Consider the following 22,346-nt stretch of genomic DNA (forward strand, 5'->3'; position numbering starts at 1 on the left):
CCCACTTGTGCTCTCAATCTCACTCTCTCTCTCTGTCAAATAAATAAATAAAATCTTAAAAAAAAAAGAAACAGACTCTTAACTGTAGAGAATAAACATGGGAGAGGTGGAAGGGGGAATGGGTGACACAGGTGATGGGAATTAACGATGGCACTTGTGATGAGCATCGGGTGTTGTATGGATGTGTTGAATCCCTGTATTATACACCTGAAATTAATATTACACTCTATGTTAACTATACTGGAATTTAAATAAAAACCTAAAAAAAAGAAAAGAAAAATGCATCATATCGCTACTGGAATGATGATTAAGAAGAATACTAGAAAAGACATAAAATTCATTCAGTGAAGATGAAAGATGCAAAAACACATGCCCAATATAATTTCAACTACATGAAAATGTGTAGCATAAAGAAAAGAAAAAAAAAGACATCAGGCTATCAATAATAATAGTACTGTAGAGACCTGTTTCCTTTACTCTGTAAGGACACAGTTGAAAACCACTTGCATACATCACCGGTACAGAAATGTGGCCACTAGTCCTACAGAGGCAGTGTGTGTGTGTACATGTATGGGGAAGTGGTGGAGTAGGAAAGAGGAAGATAGGCACAGAGACAGAAAGATACAAAGAAACAAGGAAAGGACAGGGCAGAAGTAAGTAAGAAGGCAGGGAGCAAAGGAAGGAGAAGTGGGAGAAGTCTGCGGATTGGAAATTACCTGAAAACACTAGAGAACTTCAAACTTATAGACCAGAGGGAAGAGAAACACTTAACAACTTTTATTAACATTTAATGATGATTTTTCCCTATTTTTTCCCTAATTGGTCATTTTAGTTAGTTTCTAGCAATCCTATACTCCCCTATAGAGGCAAAGATGAATATTGTATTCTATGTTATTTTAGGTGCTACATCTAGCTGTGATTTTTACTAACTTTGGTCTTTCCCCAGGGTACTCATTATGGAGAAATGACAACTTGGTATCTATTAGATTTAACTGGATAACATTTAGGCATAAGGTGTGTGTAATTTCCCATCAGTACGGATGTTAATCAGTAACCCCAAATACCTTAAAAAAAAAACAAATAACAACATCAACAATAACAACAACCAAAAAAACCCACAAACATAAACTACATAAACCCAGAATCTTTGCATTAGTTTACAAAACAGTTGTTTTGCATGCAAGACAATCATACCTGGCAGTATATAATGCTGGCAATGTATCCTTTAAAGCTCTGAAACCAGAATTTATGGGTCTGGATTACAACTGTGCCTCCTATTAGCTTTGTAATCATGTTGAAGTTACTTGGCTTATCTTGGTCCCAAAGTCCACATCTGTAAAACTGCACAAATAATAACACCTACTTCATAGATTTGCTATGAGGATAGCAGGAAGAATCCACAAAGCAACTAGTATAACATGCGGCACAAAGTGATAAGTAAGCAACAATATGTACCATTATAGAAAAGGGCCCTGGAACACAAACCTATTATATAGAGAGATGGGGGGGGGATGGGCATTGAATAAAAACAGGAAATACATAAATTTTGAAATTCAAAATTTAATACAAAAACTTAATGATAAGCTTATCATATGGGTTTGAAAATTTTCCATATTATTCACTAGGTTCAACATTACAATTATCTAACCCAAATTCTTATATGGCATATCAAAATGCCCCTATTATTTCAAAAACCAATTTATAAATAGAAAATACAACCAAATTTGTATTTAATATGAATTTTGATTTTGAAGATCTAAAAGCTAATATTTAATGAGTGTGGTTCTAAGTACCTCATGTGGATCAATCCAATGCTTGCAGCCACCTCCACGAGAGGAAGCACTATTATAACTATCCCTATTTAAAGGAAGAAAAAACAAGATACAGGGAGATTAGAAAGCTATCTCACTGCAAGAGCTGAGATTTGAACCCCAGAAGACTGAGTCTAGTATATGAACCATTATAAAATTTGCCTAACTGAATTATTATTTTTTGTACCTCACAATGTAAAATTTCAAATATTACTTACTATGTCATGTATAGATGGAATTTGAACTAGATTTTTTTTTTAAAGATTTTTTTAATTTATTTGACAGAGAGATCACAAGTAGGCAGAGAGGCAGGCAGAGAGAGACAGGAGGAGGAGGCAGGCTCCCTGCTGAGCAGAGAGCCCGATGTGGGACTCAATCCCAGGACCCTGAGATCACGACCTGAGCCGAAGGCAGAGGCTTTAACCACTGAGCCACCCAGGCGCCCCGGAATTTGAACTAGATTTTAATGGATACTTACTTTCAAAACCAAACATGATACATAACTTTACTTTGTCAACAAAATATTTTCTTAAAACATTAATTTAAACTAATTAAAATAAGGTGTATCATTCTATTATAGTAATAACAATAATTTTAGACTTCTGAAATGTCAAAATTAGTCTTTCTATAGTATGAAATAATAACTATATTTCATCACTGTTACTTTACTATATGAATAATATACTAATATAGTATAACATATACACTAAATATATAACATATAGTTAACATGTAACTTATCAGTTATTTTTCTTAGCAGGCATCATTATAACTGGATTTGATTAAAGCATCTTTTCCCATAATTAAGGCAGAGAGAAACTGACTTCAGTCCAACCACCTATTTCTTTGGCAGTAGATAGGGATGGTATTAATACAGTATAACATACAACAAATATTATTTATTATGAAACATGAAAAAATGATGAAAAAGTAAGATTAACTTCTGAAGGTCTTACTGCAAAAGGAGTTTGTAGAGAAAAGAATCATTAAATGTCTCTGTCCTAATGTTTTATGATTCCATATAAAATTCAATTCAGTTGCTTTATGAGACTTATGAATGAGTTCAATACATGTCTAAATTTCAGAAATGGAAATATAAATGTTTATTTCATTTTCATATATATTATCTCATATTTATTATTATCTTTTTTTTACTCACTTATAACCTTTCTATATTTTCACCCTTATAGGGCATAGCTCAGGTGAACAGGGAAAATTCCATCAATGAAATGATTAGACTTTATGTATGTTTTGCATTTTAAGAATAATCACATTTTAAACCAACTTTAGTAAGTCTGTTTTAGAATTTTTTGCATGTACTGCATATACATCCATTATCTCTATTTTGCAAAATTGTTTCCTGCTTTAGTTCCTGGTCTTTTAGTATAGGCAAGTTATTCCAAATCAAGTTACAAGGATTTCTTTTAGGTGGCATTATTTGACTACCATTTAATTTACTCTATTTACACAAATGATCAGGATTCACAAATTATGTTGGTTGCCTAGTATAAATGGGATACACCAGCTATGAGGATTAAGTTTTAAAAATTTATTTCAGAATGCTGAATTTGTTGTTTAATAGGGTAGTTTCCCAGAACAATGGTCATTTGCAGACAATTGAAAACCCAAACTTCAAGAACAGTTAAAACCTTAGTTTCTAGGTTTTCAGGAGATGGTCATTTTTGTTTTGTCAGTTTTGTTTTGGACCCTGGCCCTAAACCAAAGGCCTAAGTATGTTAGTAAACAAAGATATTTCTGGTTATTCACAGAAAGAGCACAGTGGATATAGGGTAACATTTGGCCTTGATGACAGGTGACAGTTGATTTCTGCCTTGTGTGATTTAGAAACAGAAACGGAAGGAACCCTGGGTAGTTTTTGTTTTTGTGTTTTTGTTGTTGTTGTTGTTTTTCTGTTTTGCTTTGTCTTTTAAGCGCATTCTTGTAGCAAAAGTTCTTCCTGGAAGATCTGAGATTCTGTCTATAAAATTTATCGCTAAACCAATCGCATAGGATAAGGAGATTCAACTAAATTTTATTATATATACTGTAGCTTAAAAGTACTTTTATTTTAGCCTCACAGTGGGGAACACATGCGGACTGTCTCAAATATATATATATATATATCTTAAGAATCAGTCCAAAGGAAATTCCTTACTTGTCAGTTATTTTTCCTAGCAGGCATCATTATAACTGGAGTTGCTTTCATCTTCTCCTATGGTTAAGGCAGAGAGAAACCTCCTTTAGTCCAATCACCTATTCCTTTGGCAGTAAATTAGGGTTGAGACACAGACTACAGAGCAGCAAGCGACACAAGAGCTGGTCACCAACCATGCTTCTTGTCCAACTATGCTTCTTGGCCAACTGAACTCTAGGCTAAGGGAGGGTGACCTGTCTTTGGCTGGTAGAAGCTTGTTCATATATCCCCATTTACAGGTTCTGCAGATCCTTGTGGTTGGTGGGATTTCCACATTATCATGAACTTTGTGGTAAAAAGCTGAAGTGAACTCTGTTCATTGTCACTTTGGAAGATACATGGGGCACCTAGCAAGCAGAAAAAAACATTATCTGGTATGCAAACTCAGTTGCAGTTAGAAGATAAGGGTTTCCGTGCATAAATCATAATCAAGAGAACATATAGATTTGTAACATTTACTACTCCAAGTTTGACCTCCCTACAAGAGAAGCAGTCTACCAGGTCTGATATTATGGAAACATTCTTTGTGATTGCTTGGTTATTATATTCTGTTAACTGGCAATTTGGTTTTCAAGGAATAAAAAAATATGAAAACTGGTGTTCAGTTTCTCTGAATATCTCCAGCCTTGGCTATTTTCCATGGAAATGAAATCTTCCTCAAATGTTCACTTCATTCACGCTTATAACAAAGTCTGAATGTTTAATTTTTTCACTCATTTCAAAAATCTAATGGGAAAATTGTATTTATAAAGTCAAAGTTAGTGCTTATGTTCATATACGTACAAAACCCACGCATACACCTGGCTATGAATCTATGTCATTCTATACATTAGCTCAGAAATCGTGAGCAAGAATTTGATTGAAATCTTTGACTCTTCCCCTCTTTAAGTCAACTATGAGTAGTCTAATCAGGAAAACTCTTTAGTCAAATCTTCTTAAAGGATTACTGGCAATAACGTCTCTTTATTATTATTTCATTATTTCAAAATCACCTTTTATTTTTTCCAAATCACCTGTTTCATGGAACTTACTATATTAAACATGAGGAAATGTATCTTCATTGTAAAGAAGCATATATAATCACTTTTATAAAACAGCTTTCAAGAAAATTTCACTAAATGCGTTCTGAATGCTATTGGATATCTACTGAAAGAAATGGTTCTAGAAAATAAATGCAAAGATGAAAATATTTTACTTCAAGTGTCTCATAGCAATCCAATATTTTATTCTGACAAACCAGGAAAGCAAAATTTGAATGGAATGGCAAAATATAAGCATAATATTTTATATTTTATGTGGCCTCTTCTTTGGAGACATTTAGATCACTAAAAACATGGGCAAAGCCTTGTAACTAAAATGACTCTTGTTAGTAGTAATGAGTGAGGATTGTGGGGTATGGAAAGCTCACAAGGATGTCAGTGTCTTTTGCTAAAATTCAGAGGTGCCCAAAGAATAGCACATAAGATTCTGAACTTTTAAAGCAGTTTTTTTTTCTTTCTTTCTTTCTTTTATCATAGGATTACAGAGTGAATATCTTTCTTCGTCAGAAATGGAATGATCCCCGCCTTGCGTATAGTGAATATCCTGATGACTCTTTAGATCTAGACCCCTCTATGCTAGACTCCATTTGGAAACCTGACTTGTTCTTTGCCAATGAAAAGGGTGCCAACTTTCATGAAGTTACTACAGACAATAAATTGTTACGAATTTTCAAGAATGGAAATGTTCTTTATTCAATAAGGTGAGTCATAGACAAATCCCTGATTCCAGTGAAATACTGTGGGTTTTTGTTTTTTGTTTTTTTTTAATGAATGTTTTGAGATTTTTGAGTAAGTGCTATCATTGTTCTTCTTGAGTTCCTCTAATATGCCATTTCCCAAATATGTCTAATCACCAATAACAGACCCAAGTTCCAGATCTAGAGACTGTATGAGTAATTCTTGAAAATCCACTTTTTAAATTTTTTTATTTTTTATTTTTTAAAGATTTTATTTATTTATTTGACAGAGAGAGACACAGCAAGAGAGAGAACACAAGCAGGGGGAATGGGAGAAGGAGAAGCAGGCTTCCCAGTGATCAAGGAGCCTGATGCAGAGCTTGATCCCAGGACCCTGGGATCATGACCAGAGCCAAAGGCAGAGCTTACTGACTGAGCCACCCAGGTGCCCCCAAATCCACTTTTTAGAAAACAAATGGCTCAGCCTCTTAATATCAGCAAAATTAGTGGACAGTTTAAAGGCAAATTGAATGATAGCTTATTCATACACTGTGATTATATTTTTACAGATGCCTACTTCTTTAAAATATTTGTTTTGTGAAGAAATATTTGGATTTACTTGTCTGGGATTCATTTTCCATAAATTATTTTTCAGATATTTATATTTTTTTGATCTCGTTGGGGTTCTCTGGTCATTCTTTAGTAAAAATCTTATTTACATTTCAGTTATTTATAATGCATTTCTCAGAAGACTAAATAGCTTTTAAAAATACAAAAACATAACTAATTCATACCAAAATATAAACACTGATATTAAAATTTCTTGACTGTTGAACTTGAGAGCTTATTCAACTTTGTCTGTTTATTAAATATTAAACAGGTGTAAAATCAATAAATAACAGTTGAAAGGATGTATTTGATGACTTGTGTCACACCTAAGAAATATTCTAAGATAAAATTATTATCTTAAAACTTCCATAATTTATTTTCTTTATTTAGTTTATAGGTAGGTTATGGATATTTCATTGTTCATATCAAGTCCTATTGGATTGGAAAATGGTTCCGTGCATTAAGAATTGCTTACATATCTTGGCAACATTTTTGAGAAAAGTTATGAAATGATTCTGAATTGCCTCTTTTGTCTTTCAGCATGAGTTCAGATGAAACAGATGTCTCTTAGCTTCTTGTTTTTGTTTGTTACAACCATGCTCACTTAATCAGAATAAATTCACTTTTGTGAGTTGTTTTTAGAAATCTCATAGGACTTTAAAATCTTCAAATTGCAGTTTCTTTGTTAACAAAAGTTGTGCTAGAAAAAAAAAAACTCACTCAATTTACAAATGGAACATCTGTGATGTTTCATGAGAGACCTGGCTTTCTTGCTTGTTTAAAGACTGTCCTGGAAATCCTGATCGATTGAACTTATCCATTTATTCCTATTTTCTTCCTACACCTCCTAAAATAAAGAAATAAACCGATTAAGGAGTAAAAAAGGCATTAACACACAGGAGGATGAAAGTAATGGGAAAAACGACAGTGACAGCTGAGCGATTATGACATATTTTAGAACACTGGAAAATGAATGCATTGTGAAAACTGACTTAACAGGCACAACTGAAATCTGAGCTACAGAAGGGGACCCCAAAAGGAAGAAAATAATATCCTCAAACTTTTAGAAATTTAAGGTATCTAAGATTTCAGAAAATGGAAGCTAGATAAGAAAGAAAAGGACAAGAATTGATTTAAAATCTGCAGAAAGAAGACCGAGCTTTCTATTCCTGAGTTTCTTGTCCATGTCCTTCAGACTAGGAACTACTTTTTTGCCATCTGGAATGAGCAGAAAGAGGATGGAAAACCTGGGGGAGGTTCTACCATGAGCTTCAAGAGTAGACTCCAGGCACAGCTGACATCTGTCGTGGGGCATTATACTAAGAAAATGGAGATTACGTGATGTTTGCACACTGTATGGTGAAATGTTTGTTCTCCCTAAAATGCTGAAAGCCAGTCCTAAACCTCTTCTATTGAGCAGTAGTAGTCAGAAGAATGTACCTCTGGGCAAATATATACAGATATGACAATTGGGGAACCACTAAGAAAAAATCTGCACGGTCATGTTATTATCCTACTGTTAAGCCCATTACTCAGTGAACCATCTGCTACTAACTGAGCTCCAAATGGTTTTTCTTACCTTATTTTTAAATAAAAACAGACATTTGAGAACATTCTATAATAGTAACCATCAAAAAAGAAGCAGAGGCCATGGAATGCCTGGGTGGCTCAGATAGTTAAGCATCTGCCTTCTGGTCAGATCATGATCCCAGGGTCCTGAGATTGAGCCTCATGTTGGGCTCCCAGCTCAACGGGAAGTCTGCTTCTCTCTCTCCCTCTGCCTTTCCCCCTGCTTGCCCCCTCTCTGTCACTCTTTCTTTCTCAGATGAGTACATAAAATCTTAAAGAAGAAAGAAAAAAGCAGAGGCCAAAAGAAACACACAGAGGAAATAAAGAGAAAAGAGGAGAAAATTAAAGAAAGAGAAAAGGATTGACTCGAGAAAATACGGAGAGCAGAAGAGACCATTAAAAAAAACAGTCTCTGGACAGATGAGATAACTACATGCATGAAATAAGAAAGGAATAAAAGGAATCATTCAGAGCATAACAGGAGCAAAGAATAAAGCAATGTGAGAAAAAGAATCAGTAGAATATTTGGAAGATGAAGTGAAGACATCTCCCAAAAGACATCTCCCAAAAAGTAGAATCAAGATACAAAGAAATAGAGGAGAAAGAATGTGAAAATCAGCACATCAGTACAGAAGTTTAATATCTGATTAGAAAGAAAAAAGAGGAAAAACAGAGATTTCCATGAAAAACAAGGAATTGATAGTTTGCCTGCTGCAATGACTATTGAAAGGGACACTGTAGCTCTGATAGAGGGTTTGTTGAATTTGTAGCTCTGATAGGGAATTTGTTGATTATTGAAATGAGACAATTATTAGTACTAGGAAAACAAAATGTTACATGAGAGTCATAATTATAGCAAACAACTATGCTTAACCATGAATAGTAATTAATTATTCATAACATGCAAACACTGAATATTAATTTAATCATAAATATTTATGTAACCAATTTTTGAGTATTATGGGAGAATTAAGTACACAAAGTGTGGTATAAAAGACATTTTTTCCTTGTTAGAAATAATAGACAATTTCACAAACTTAAAAAATCAAGCATAATATAATAGTAATTGAGATATATGACTATAAATCGTTGACAAGTGTCTAAAGAGAGGCTGCCACTAGGGAGCTACAACTGAACTGAGGGTAGGATGGAGAGGGCAAAAATACACTGTGTGGTTTTTTTTTGTGTGTGTTTTTTTTTTTAATGCTTTCTATAGTGTTTTAACTTCTAGTCTCAGTTTTTGTTTTGTTTTGTTTTGTTTGCTTCCAGAGTTTATTCTCAGTTTTTTTTGTGTTTGAACTTCTAAATGATATCCATGAATTGTACTGATAAATTTTTAAATAAAGTCCTTTTCAAGGGAGGTCTCTGGAGCCAGACACTTAACTCCTAGATGTTCCAAGTTGGGATTTGTTTTTACCTTACTTATAAAATTAGCTTATTACTTTTTTTATGGACTCTGACAGAAGACACAACACTCTGGGTCAGAAATAAAGGAATATATTATTTACCACAAGCAACACAAGCATCAGTGAATTGACCTAATTTCCTTGCCCTCAAGTTTCACTGGAACACTGGATCAGGGTAACACACACTGTGTGTCTGTGTCCCAGCTGTGGAACACTGAGCTTGGGGAATCCACTGCCTTTATTATAAGCAGTAAGCAAGCCTCCTCTTTGTCCAGAAGGGCAACATTATCTCACCTCTCAAAATTAGCAGCTGTATAAACAACCCGGAAAAATGGCTCAGGTAAAAGAATAGTCTGGGCCTTACAGTCTTGGTACACCCAGCAAGAGGTAGGTGTACCAAAACGCACAGAGACCCATGGATGACTGTCTCTCCCAAACTATATCCAGGCTCTATGACTTACCAGCTGTGATTTGGGGCAAGTTTGTGGGTGAAAGGCTCATTTTTCTTATATGCATGATAATAATTACCTTGAGCCTGAAATAATGTATGTAAAGCATGTAACATAATGCCAGGCATACAACGGAAAGTAAAGTTGTTATTTGTGTCTTCCCTAAAAACAAAACAAAACAAAACAACAAAAAAGTGTAAGTACTGGTATTTTCCAGAATCTATAAAGTAGCACTGTATGGACACTTGTAAGTTATTAAAGTAAGTTTCTGTTTTGTCACTTGTAAAAGGGGGATGGCAAAATCCTCATCATGAGGTAATGGAAGCAGTTAAATATTATCTACTATTGGTGCTCCTGGGTGACTCAGTAGGTTAGGCCTCTGCCTTCAGCTCAGGTCATGATCTTAGGGTCCTGGGATGGAGCCCTGCAACGCATCAGGCTCTCTGCTCGGCGGGGAGCCTGCTTCCCCCTCTCTCTCTGCCTGCCTCTCTGCCTACTTGTGATCTCTGTCTGTCAAATACATAAATAAAATATTTTAAAAAGTATTATCTACTTCTTACTTTCTAATACTACTAATACATACTAACACACATCCAACTTTACTGCTTATATTACAGTAGGATTAGTGTATTAAAAATCAAATAACAGGAAGAAATTTTAGATCAAAAATGCTATGCACAGCAACTTGTCAAAGATCATAACACAATTTTAACTTTTATTTAAAGTAAATATAATCACTCTTTCTTTGAAATTCAGTTGGAAAAGAATTTAGACTTACTTATATAATGTATATTTATTTTTGGAACATAAATTTTTAATAGATAAAGTAAACTTATCAACAGATGCTTTTTAAGGTGTTGTTTATTCAAGGGCAATCAATTTACAATACCACAAAATAGATGTTGTGAGGAGAATTTTGCATGTCTGTGATTATGCATGTTTTCTGAAGAGGTCCTTAGCTTACAGCAGCTTCCTGAAGGAACCATCCATTGACAACACAAAGATTCCAGTGGTGATGGGTTGACAAGCTTTAAAAACATCTCTAAAATCAGATTTCAACAAAATTCCTGATTACAACTTTAGTTACAATCTCCCTTTTAGTGCTCCCGCAATCTAATCTCTCCTGAGAGTTTTTTGATCTTTATAGAATCATAATGAAATACCAAATCACTCAAGTAAATATAAATTTATATTTATATTACTCAAGTAAATATATAAAATCCATGGGGAATCTCCTTATATTTTCTAAAGTTTAACTCCATTTCACTGATTTTGGGGGAAGAATCATTTATGCACCTTTTACTTTAAATGTAATACTACTGAATGAAATACATCATTTCCTGTGTTATATAAATATAAAATTGGAAAAATCATTTCATTAAAAAGCCCATTCTCATGAAAAATGTTTCAATGCCTTTGAAAGGCAGTATACTTAATGGTTAAGGGTGTAGAATTCAGAGCTGGGCTCCCAGATTTGCAAATTCAGCCCTATTAATCTCTTTTTTGTAATGCCACTGGAGTTGACCTTTTAGTTTCCTCATCTATAAAATAAGGTAATACTGTTTACCTGTCTTGTAAATTTGTTGTAGGGAAGTAAGTTGAGAAATTGTAAAGTATTTAAGTAGTGTCTACTACATAGTAAATTCAGTGGGTGTATTACCGCTATTATGATATTACAGATAATATTGCAAAGCTGATAATTAATCAAGAGGTCATTGTTCAGGGTCCTGGGTGGCAGAGTTGGTTGACTGACCAGTTCTGGTTTTGACCCAGGTCATGATCCCAGGACCATGGGATAGAGCCCTATGTTGGGCTCTGCATTGAGCATAGGGTCTGGGGGAGATTCTCTCCGCCCCTCTCACTTGTGCTTTCTCTCTCTCTCTCTCAGATAAATAAATGAATCTTTAAAAAAAGAAGAGAGAGGTAATTTTTCTTATTGCATTAAACTTAGAAATATTAGGAACTAATAAAGATATTTTTTCAGTTTCATAAAGAGGCAAAAATAGAGTCAGAAAAGTTTTTTTTTATTTAAATATATATACTTAATTAATGATTGAGACAGACATCATACTCTAGGCATTGCTTGTTCAAAAATGGGCAATACTGGGGAATCTGCATGGCTCACTCATTTAAGCATCTGCCTTCCACTCAGTTCCTGATCCCAGAGTCCTGGGATCCAGCACCATATCTCTACATCCCCAGCTTCTCCTCTTTCCTCTGCCTCCTTCTCCCCCTGCTAGTGTGCTCTCTCTCTCTCTCTCTCTCAAATAAATAAACAAAATCTTTTAAAAAAATGGACAATACCTCCATTTTAATCAGGTCAACTGTTTGTCATAGATTATAGTCATCTATTTTAACATTACTACTTCACTAAGCCAAGCCAAGACTTTTTAAGAGAAAATAAAGAACACCATATCCTGTTTATGTGTCTTGTCTCAGAAAGAGAACTTAGTGTCCTTGCTTACACAAGAAGATACTCATTTCCAAAACAGTAGAATGTGATTAATTGCCTTTTGATTTAGTTTTCTTTTGATGTGGTCAGAGCATATCTTTAATTTATATATAATGTTTTGATGAAGAAATTTAGTTCACACCCATCAGATTGACAAGTATTTTTTCACCCATATGTTGTTAAAGAGGTAATTGTACAACACTTTAAACAAAAGAAAGAATGTCAATAAACAGATGTTTTTTAGGATATAATTTATGACAGAAGTTCTACAAACGGTGATTTTCTTTGCCAAATAATTCCTTTCAAGCCTTTCTCTTTTAAAGAATTATGTAATGTCTCTCATTTTATGCCAAAAAAATAGTCAGGATATGAATTTGACATCACATGCATGGTGAGAGCTTGGAAAAGATTCTGAGAATGCTATTCGCTTCCATACAAAAGGTCACAGAGTTAATTCTTCAAGCCAACATTTGAAACTGGCTGTCCTGAGAGCCTTGGATGTTTGAAAAATTAATGTGCCTATGTTCAAAATATACTTGTGCATACACTTCTAATGAACCCTTTCACAAGACAGAGAACATTGTGTCCACCTCATTTTATAGTGGCCTTTTTCCAGAGGAGAACTTCGTAAATCTACAGGATCATACTCACAGGATCACTTAACCTAGCTGAATCACAAGAAATTGCTCTTTAAGAATGAACCATATGAATTATTTTAGTGTGTTATGGACTCTGACTTGAAGGAATTGTCAAATGATCCTCCTGGGATTGTAAAAAATTCAGTGGCTTCACATGTCTGTCTGTTTATATATCTCAAATCATGTTAATTGGGCCTCACCAAGAGCATTCACCGTAGAACATGCATTATTATAACTTTATGGTCTACATGAAAATGCCATTTTGGAGAATGTGGTTACATTTGAGAGTGCTGATTATTTTTTGTTTAAGCTTAAGGAGGTTTGATATGTGATTTAAAAAAATTAAACATTTATTTATTCATTTTAGAGAGAGAGGGAGAGAGAGAGCATGAGTGGGGGCAGGTGCAAGGGAGAGAAAATCTTCAGTGGGCTGGATCCCACTATCCATGAGAACATGACATGAACAAAAGCCTAAGAGTCCAATGCTTAACCAATTGAGCCCCCTGGGCACCCCGACTTTATATGTGATCTAATTGAGTCATTTTTGTGCTCTTCCTATGTAACTCAGGGATGGGGAAGATGGAGGAGTCTGGAAGTGGCAGAATACTAGTAATCCTTAATGGCTAATATTTATTGAGTGTTTACTATGTGTCAGATACTTGCCTAAGCACTTTACGTTTATTAACTCATGTACTGCTCACGATGTTTCTTCAGAGCAAGCACTACGATTACTTTCATTTTGGAGATGAGAACCCTGAAATATAGTGAAGTGAAGTAATGAAGTAATTTATCTATGGTCACATTTTAGTTTAGGTAAAAAAAAAAAAAAAAAAACCTCAGGTGCTCACTGATATGCTGAATTTCAATGGGAATACTTTAAACTTTTTTTTTTTTTTAAGATTTTACTTATTTATTTGACAGAAACTGCAAGTAGGCAGAGGAAGGCAGAGAGAGAGGAGGAAGCAGGCTCCCCACTGAGCAGGGAGCCCGACGCAGGGCTCGATCCCAGGACCCTGGAATCACGACCTGAGTTGAAGGCAGAGGCTTTAACCCACTGAGCCACCCAGGTGCCCCCCAATGGGAATACTTTAAACAGAGGGGATGGCTAGAGAGTTCTCCCATAAGAATGTTATTTGAATAAACTTGGGTTTGTTTGGAACTGGGCCTCTTTTTCTCAGGTCCAAGAACTACAAATTCTTGCTAATCTTTCAAGATCATCTTTCCCAATAAAAAAATGTATATTTTCACAAGTTATGAATTATCTGGAATGTCAACATATAAATACTTTCTGGAAGGGGAAAATGTGCAGAATACTGGTGTACACCATCCAGGTCATCCCCCTTTGTGGGAGTCAAATTAGAGTTTGTTTGGTGAGCTCAGGATTATGTCACACAGATTCTAGAGGGCTCGACCCTGGTAAAATCTGGTGAAATGTTCTAGTCCTAGAGCAGAGGATCCCAGTCTAACGACTAGAATTTTCAAGTCCTCGAGACTTAAGTTTTTTTTCCTCTGCTATTACTGCTGGTTATTCACTGACAACTTCATCAGTGTTTCAAAAATGACTGAAAGTTGTCACACAGGATTGTTTCTTGTATCCCACTTTTTCAATTCCCTGGATACACTTGCCTCCTCCAACGTGCTGTACATGTGATCTTGGGGAATACTGCCATTTGGCATTTTGTATTAATTTCATGGAACCCACTCTCAAATTTCTTTGTGAGGGTCTTTTCTGGAAATACAGACACTTTGTAGACACTTACAGTCCTCTATAAAGGAGTGAATGATTGAGCAAAACAAATAAATGTGATGGGATGCTTAAATATACAGCTTTTCTCCTTCCTGAAAAACAGATTTATATATAAAGGTACAGCTGTTTCACAGTAAATAACATACCCAAGCTGGAGCAAATTTTATTTGAAAAGTTGTTAGTCACTAACCAAAGCTTGTTTCCCAGTTGTACCATGAACAACAGATTATTAATATGACATCATAAATTACTTTTAAAAATAATTACTTTGAACTTTTTCAGGTTGACATTAACGCTTTCTTGTCCAATGGATCTCAAGAATTTTCCAATGGATGTACAAACATGTATAATGCAACTGGAAAGTTGTAAGTACAGACAACTTACTTTTTCTGAACACTTTGAAAAAAGTAGTCAATACAAATTTTAATGAATTATGTAGATAATTTATAATTTTGTAACTGTTTTTGTCAGATATTTTACTAAGCAGGCATGTTATCTGTCACCACATAATGAAAGTAATCTCTTTCAATACATGCTGTCTATACTATGATAAATAAATTGAGGGCCTAGGAATAACAGTTTTTAGGCTTGACAGACAGCTATATATCTCTATACAAATTATCAGAGGTAAAAAAAGAAAATAATCATTAAAAACAAACCGCCATTTTTTAAATAGGGTACCTGTTAGAGACTAAGCATTTTGTATATGCTATGTTTAATACTCACAGAAAAGATATTGCTGTCCCCATGTTTCCACATGTCAAAATGGTCATTTTGAGCGCTTGAGTATTGTGCTCCGATTTATGGAGGTGGGGAAAACAAATCCTCTGGTTCCGAAGCTTATGCCTCCTTTGAGCCATTTTGCTAAAGTTTATTCAGAGCGTGCTCTACTGGGTATGTTATACGTGTTATCTCAGGAGAAGAGAAATTTCTTACACTTTATCAGAGATTTATCCAAGCTTACAAGCATTCCTTTAAATTTCTCGTCTTTCACAGTGGATCCACCCGCCTCACTGATTAAGGTTAACACAAACATTTCACGTCTTTCTGTTTCTTTGAACTTATCTGTAGAATCGACCCAAACTTAATTGGTTTTCAACGTTTAACAACATAAAAATGTAAGCATTATGCAGTCTTTTTCTTGTGGTTCTGTGTTATATCAGAGGAAAAAACGTCTGTTTAACATATTCCTTGAGGAAAACTGGAAGGTAGGTCTTCAGAGTCTCGGGTCTCACAGGCAAGGTTTGTAGTGTGGAGGAGCTGTCGCTAGATGGCGAGCCTACTTCATGGGGGAATGCGGCCACGCCTCTCCATTTGCTTTCTCTTCAAGTAAGGAAGTGGAAATTCTCTTACTCTGATAGTAACTCCTTCTTGTTAAATTTAAATGCATGACTTTTATGAGTAGTTCTTAAGTGTGAAGCATACACATGAATAAAGTACTGACCAAATGAAAGGAAAATAAAATAATGTCGTTTTAGTTCGGGGAACTATTTAGAAATCTAAGTGGAGAGGGGCAAAGAAAAGATTCCCAGCAGGGGAGATTTTTTTTTTTTTTTTTTTTTTTGAGCCCTACCGTGAAAGCATTTTGAGGACGGGCTGGTTCTGTATCTTGGTTGCAAAACTGGGTGCATAACATAGAAGGGTGTCAAGAAAGAAAATCATGTACAAAAGAGTTGAAGACAAACTGTTGCCCTCATTACTAAACCAGGCATGGTGGATATAATCTAATAGGCAGGAAGAAATTGTTCAAGATTTAGGAGCAAGAAAATGAATCTTTAAAGATTCTTTCAGCCAAATGAACGAAGGTTATTTAAGAAGGCTTCATAATATTCCAAAACAAAGAATAGGATTAGGGACAAAGGGGAATGATGTAGAGGGTAGAAACAGTAGAGGTTGATACCATAGGGGAGGCAAAATTTTATCTTCACCCTCTTACCCTTTTTCAGCGGGGCTTGGGAATTAAACAGGCATAAAACAGATTAACAGGAGAAAAGGATACAAATGTATTTAATGTAAGATTTATGTAACATGGGATCCCTCATAATGAAATGAAGACTCTGAGAATTGGCAAAACCTAAATGTTTTTATACCAGGTTGAACAAGGAGAGGCAATTACGAAAAGGTAGCTAAACTATGCAGGGAAGCTAAAGGCAGATAAAGAATTATCTTAACGTGGCTTATACCAAATTCTTTGGCTTCAATTCCCCATTGAAGATGTTTCTCTTTTCCTGGTACAGGGAACACTCCTGTTTTCAGGAAGAAAAAAAAGGGAGATTAAAATGCCCTTCTACTATCTACTGTTTTTTCAAGTACCTTTAGTTCAAAATAATCCTTATGCTAAAAGGACATACTTTAAGGGTGGCAAAGTCTACCGTACTTTATTTGCTTAAATACAAAATGGATGTGAAGTCTCTGGGAGCAGATGAGTTCAGAGCTTAGGTAAATTGAATCATACTGGAAACATTAATGGAGGAAGAAAACATAGGATGAGAAGTAAACATGGGAGGGAATATTGATAAATCTCATCTTAATATATTCACATTTTGGGGAATTTAGGTAAAAAACAAAAGGAAGGTTTAGACCTGGGGATACACTATTAAAAGCCATAAAGAAAGTGGTTCAAACAATAAGATAACATTTCTGAAAGAGAAAATATAGAGGGAAACAAAGAAGAACAGACCCTTTAGAAATGCCTTCATTTAGAGATTGTTGGAAGGATTTCCACTCAAGGGATGGTCATAGATAGCAAATTAAAATCGGTATCACTCAACCTCAAAAGAAAGTGCTGAGATCTGTTTAACAGTATCAAACGCTACAAAAAAAAAAATTTTTAAGGTAATTGAATAAAGAGCCATTGTTATTGATGGCAAAGACAAATGTGATTAGAATGATGAGGGTCAAATCTGAAGTCCTCCAAAAAAAATTTTAAGTGCATGATGAGAAAGTAGGAGCAGTGAGTAAAATCTATTACTCCATGAATGTTAGTTACTAAAGAAAGATGCGAAAGAGTAGAGTGCCTGGGGGATAACTGGGTCACTGGGCTTCCTTTCTAGAATAAGGAAAGCATACTGCGTTATTTTACAGGACGAAAAGCTGACATAAAAAGACCTTTCGCTGTTTCTGCCTTTCCCAGAACATTTCCAAATTAATCAAAAACTCAACATGGGAAAGCAGGGCCTCTTGCCTCCTCAGTCTTGTTGCTTATTTTCTTAATCAGGAATGAATAGCTTGCCTCACACATCCCTTTCATAGATTTCAGTCATTATACACTTCCTGTTCTCTTATTAAAAATTAATTGAGCTCACAATAGAGATACTGTTTATCAAACATCTTCAGCAGATGCTAAGAAAATCTTGTTGATGTAGAAGCTGCTGAAGTCAAATTTTTCCAGGTATTTTTTTGTAAACTCTTTTAGATCACCCTTTCTCTCTCCCTCCCTCCCTCCCTCCCTTCCTTCCTTCCTTCCTCTTTCTTTCTTTCTTTCTTTCTTTCTTTCTTTCTTTCTTTCTTTCTTTCTTCCTTTCTTTCTTTTTATAATGGCTTAAAATGACAAGTTAACCTGCTGAAAAACAAGTTAACTTGCTAGAAAGCAAGAGCTGTAAGGAACCTTGTGTCTTGATTGAGAGCTGACTGCAAAAGGGAAAAAGGAAACAAATTGGTTTGAGAGATGCAGAAAACAAGCAATAAAGGCACATAATTTAAAGGCAAAGGCCTGTCACTATCCAACTTTCTTTTCTTTTCTTTTCTTTTTTCTTAAGATTTTATTTATTTATTTGACAGACAGAGATCACAAGTAGGCAGAGAGGCAGAGAGAGAGAGAGGAGGAAGCAGGCTCCCTGCCGAGTAGAGAGCCAGATGCGGGACTAGATCCCAGGACCCTAAGATCATGACCTGAGCCGAAGGCAGAGGATTAACCCACTGAGCCACCCAGGTGCCTACGATCTAACTTTCTTAAGTTCAATGAATGTTCCATGATGTCTGTCAAGGGTCAGGACTGTTCAAGTGACCTGATGGATCTTTATTCATCTAAGAATCAACTGAAAAATATCTATCAAGTATCTAATATACTTCATTTGATATCTTGGGTGACATAACAATACTTAAAGCACAAAAGTCCCTGGTTTTAAGGACTTGAGGGGCACCTGGGTGGCTCTGTTGGTAAAGCCTCTACCTTTGGCTCAGGTCATGATACCAGGGTCCTAGAATCCAGTTCCAGGTAGGGCTCTCTGCTCAATGTGGAGCCTGTTTCTCCCTCTCCCTGTGCCTGCCACTCTCCCTGCTTTTGCTCTCTCTTCCTCTTTTTCTCTCTCTCTCTCTGTCAAATAAATAAATAAAATCTTAAAAAAAAAAAAAGAAGAAGAAGAAGAAGTTAGAGGACCAGTTGAGTTCTTCATGCAGATTTGCATTAAAAATGATAAGTAGATGTTAATGGATATTGTTGGTACAAAAGGAAGAATGATTAAGGGAAGAACAATGCCAAGAGTGAATAAATTACTTAGAAAAGTATATTTTATCTAAACTAGCCATGACCCCATACCTCTAAAAGTGTGTATTCATGACTTGGACTTAAAACCCTGGGTGATACACAATACCTAGTGTAGGGAAAAGCAAGTCACTGGGAAGAGGTGGGCCGGGAAAGTCCAGGGGAAGAGAAGTCCTGTGATGGAAATGGATGCGAAAACAAAACCATGTATGAGCTAAGGATAGCATGAAGGAACAAAAATGGAGTAACTAACTTTCAAGGCAGAATTAAAAAATATTGATTCATCAAGTAGAACATGGGAAAGAAGAAAAATAAAAGAAATGAAAATATAGTATATAGGAAGCACAGAAAGAGCATAAAAAGCTTTCAATAGTACCATAATTACAATAAATGTGGGGTGCCTGGTTGGTTCAGTCGGTTAAATGTCAACTGCTGATCTCAGCTCAGATCTTAATCTTATGATCATGAGTTCAAGCCCTATGTTAAAACAAAACAAAACAAAACAAAACAACTTAAAAAAAAATTAAAGCAAAGGTTAAATTCACATTGCAAAATAAGGAGATTCTCCAACTAGATGTTAACAAATATTAAGACTCAACAATATGTTGTCAGCTAAACATTTTTTTTTTTTTTAAATTTTGTAGGGGCATCTGGGTGGTTCAGTTGGTTAGGTGTCTGCCTTTGGCTCAGATCATGATCCCAGGATCCAGGGATCGAGCGCCACATCAGGCACCCAGCTTGGCCACCTTGGCAGGAAGCCTGCTTTCTCCCTCTCCCACTCCTCCTGCCTGTGTTCCCCCTCTCACTCTTTCTCTCTCTATATCTGTCAAATATGTAAATAAAAAAAAAAAGAAAAGAAAAAAAATTTTGCAAAAATATTTGGGAGAAAAAGAAAAATGCATATTAGAGAAATGTGTCTAAAAAAATCAAGGATGATAATTTCATATCAGGAAAAAAAATTATAGAAAAAATTATGAGGCACAAATGTTTGAGTAAAATGCTGATAAAGAAACAATATATAAATAAGCTATAATAATTATAAAAATATCTTCCATATAACTTCCATGTATATAAAGCAAAAAATCAGGCAGAATTACAATTTAAAAAAATAGATAAATCATTAATTTACTTGATAATACAGGTACAGATACTAGAACAAAAGTAATTTATGGATAAAGAAAAAACTCATGGTTTGTTTTCAGGATACAATTACAAAAAGTATGTAGTAAGCCACAAAGGAAGCTTTAATAAATTCCTAAAAATCAACATCTGATGGGATGGGATCTCTCACTAAAATGAAATATGACTAATAAAAACACAAAATTACTATAAATTACTATGTATTAACATAAATTATAACATACTCCTAGACAAAGATAGATCAGGAAACCAACAGCATATAATAAGTGACTTCTTGTTTAAAGAAGAAATAAAGGAAAACTGCTTACTAAATTACACTGAAGGCATTAACTCTCAAAATCTTGAGACCCAGCTAAAGCAATGTTCTGTACTAAAAACTACTGAGGGGCACCTGGGTGGCTCAGTGGGTTATGCCTCTGCCTTCGTCTCAGGTCATGATCTTGGGGTCCTGGGATCGAGCCCCGCATTGGGCTCTTTGCTCAGCAGGGAGCCTGCTTCCCCCTCTCTCTGTGCCTGGCTCTCTGCCTATTTGTGATCTCTCTCTCTCTCTCTCTGTATCAAATAAATAAATAAAATCTTGAGAAAAAAAAAAAACAAAAACTACTGAAATAGGCCTTTGATTCAAGAAGACCAACAAGGAAAAACAGAGTATTCAAAGAATCACATAAAAAGTCCAAATTAGTACTTTGGAAAGTCCAAGAACCTAGAGACACCTCTGAAGAAACTCGTCAAGGAAGAAAGAAATTATGTTGCATATAAGAGATACAGAGTGAAGAAGAGGAAGTGAAGGGAAGGAAATGATGGTAAATATACTAAACTGAAAACAATAAAGGAAAATCCTGAGCACTCCATCTTTTCCAGTTCTGTCTACTGACCTGACATTAGAAAAGAACCTCAGGCAAAAGCTTTATTTGAAAAAGAGAATAAAGAGAAATCCACACTGCCGATAGCTAATTTCATCATAAATTAATGAGAAATTCAAAGAGCTGAGACAGTAATGGGGAAAACAGAGAACATTTTGAAGACTTTTTCAATGACTTGCCTAAGAATTAAGCATAAAGATGATTCAAATTTTCTCTTAATCACAATGATTAAATGTTGCTTCAGTTACATGAATTAGAAAAATGTAGGAGATTAATGGAGAAAGTCATGCAGAAGCTGACTTCTGCTTAAATATGCTATGTTTCTTGTAAAACTGGATTTCACTAGAAATTTATTTTAGATTACTGGGGTTTTACAATACAGCTAGAATAAGGAATGGTTGTGGAAATATAGAGAAATAAGGTTAGCAGGGTTGCTTAGAGGCATGAAGATAAAAGATTTCTGAAGATAGTCTCAAAAATAAAGAACAGAAGAGAGGACAAAGAAGATGGCATCATTGAATTTAAGGAAAATTGAGGGACAAATGGGAAGAATAAAACAGAGAAAGACAATGAAAAGTTCTTTGTGGCATTTTAACATATGTTTCCTGGAGACTGTTTTTCAAATATTATTAACCTACTTTACTCATGGAGTATAGCATTCATATAGCAATTTCACTGAACTTGGAAAAAATCAGGAAACCAAGGTTACTTTTTTTTAATATTTAATTATAAATAGAAACATATTAGCTGCAATTCAAATATGTTTATCATAGTGATTCAGTTGCTGCCATTTAAAATCAAAATGAAATATCCACAGTAAGGTTGAAACTTTACCCTTAGATTAACCTAAAAAAGCTAAATCTCATCACTGAGCATTCCTTTGCAGCCAGAGAAAAGAATGAGTCCCCATATATACAGGCTCACCTCATTTTACTGCATTTTGCTTTTTTTGTGCTCACAGATATCATGGGGTCTTTTATAGGTTGACGGTTGGTGTCAACTCTGCTTCAAGCTAGTCTGTAGGCACCATTTTGCAACAGCATTTTCTCACTTTGTGTCTCTGTGTCTCATTTTGATAAGTCTCATAATATTTCAAACTTTTTCATTATCATGATATTTGTTACAGTGATCTGTGATTACTGATCTTTGATGTTATTGCTGTCATTGTTTTGGGGCTCCATGATTGCACCCATATAAGATGGCGAACTCAATGGATAATTGTAGGTGTTCTGACTGCACCACTGACCAGCCATTGCCTCATCTCTTTC

The 22,346-nt window shown here is 35.1% G+C and overlaps 1 protein-coding gene across 2 annotated transcripts in view; it reads left to right on the plus strand.

Moving 5' to 3' along the window:
- Window positions 1-22,346, plus strand: part of LOC111156394 (glycine receptor alpha 3) — a 215,918-nt gene that overhangs the window by 119,684 nt on the left and 73,888 nt on the right. For both annotated transcript variants that reach the window (XM_022517247.1, XM_022517256.1), the window contains exons 4-5: window positions 5,523-5,746; window positions 14,875-14,957. In XM_022517247.1, coding sequence (XP_022372955.1) covers window positions 5,523-5,746; window positions 14,875-14,957 — 307 coding nt within the window. The remainder of the gene's footprint in view (window positions 1-5,522; window positions 5,747-14,874; window positions 14,958-22,346) is intronic.

The sequence above is a fragment of the Enhydra lutris genome, unplaced genomic scaffold, assembly GCF_002288905.1.
Source record: "Enhydra lutris kenyoni isolate GAN:26980312 unplaced genomic scaffold, ASM228890v2 scaffoldscaffold3, whole genome shotgun sequence".
Taxonomy (NCBI): domain Eukaryota; kingdom Metazoa; phylum Chordata; class Mammalia; order Carnivora; family Mustelidae; genus Enhydra; species Enhydra lutris.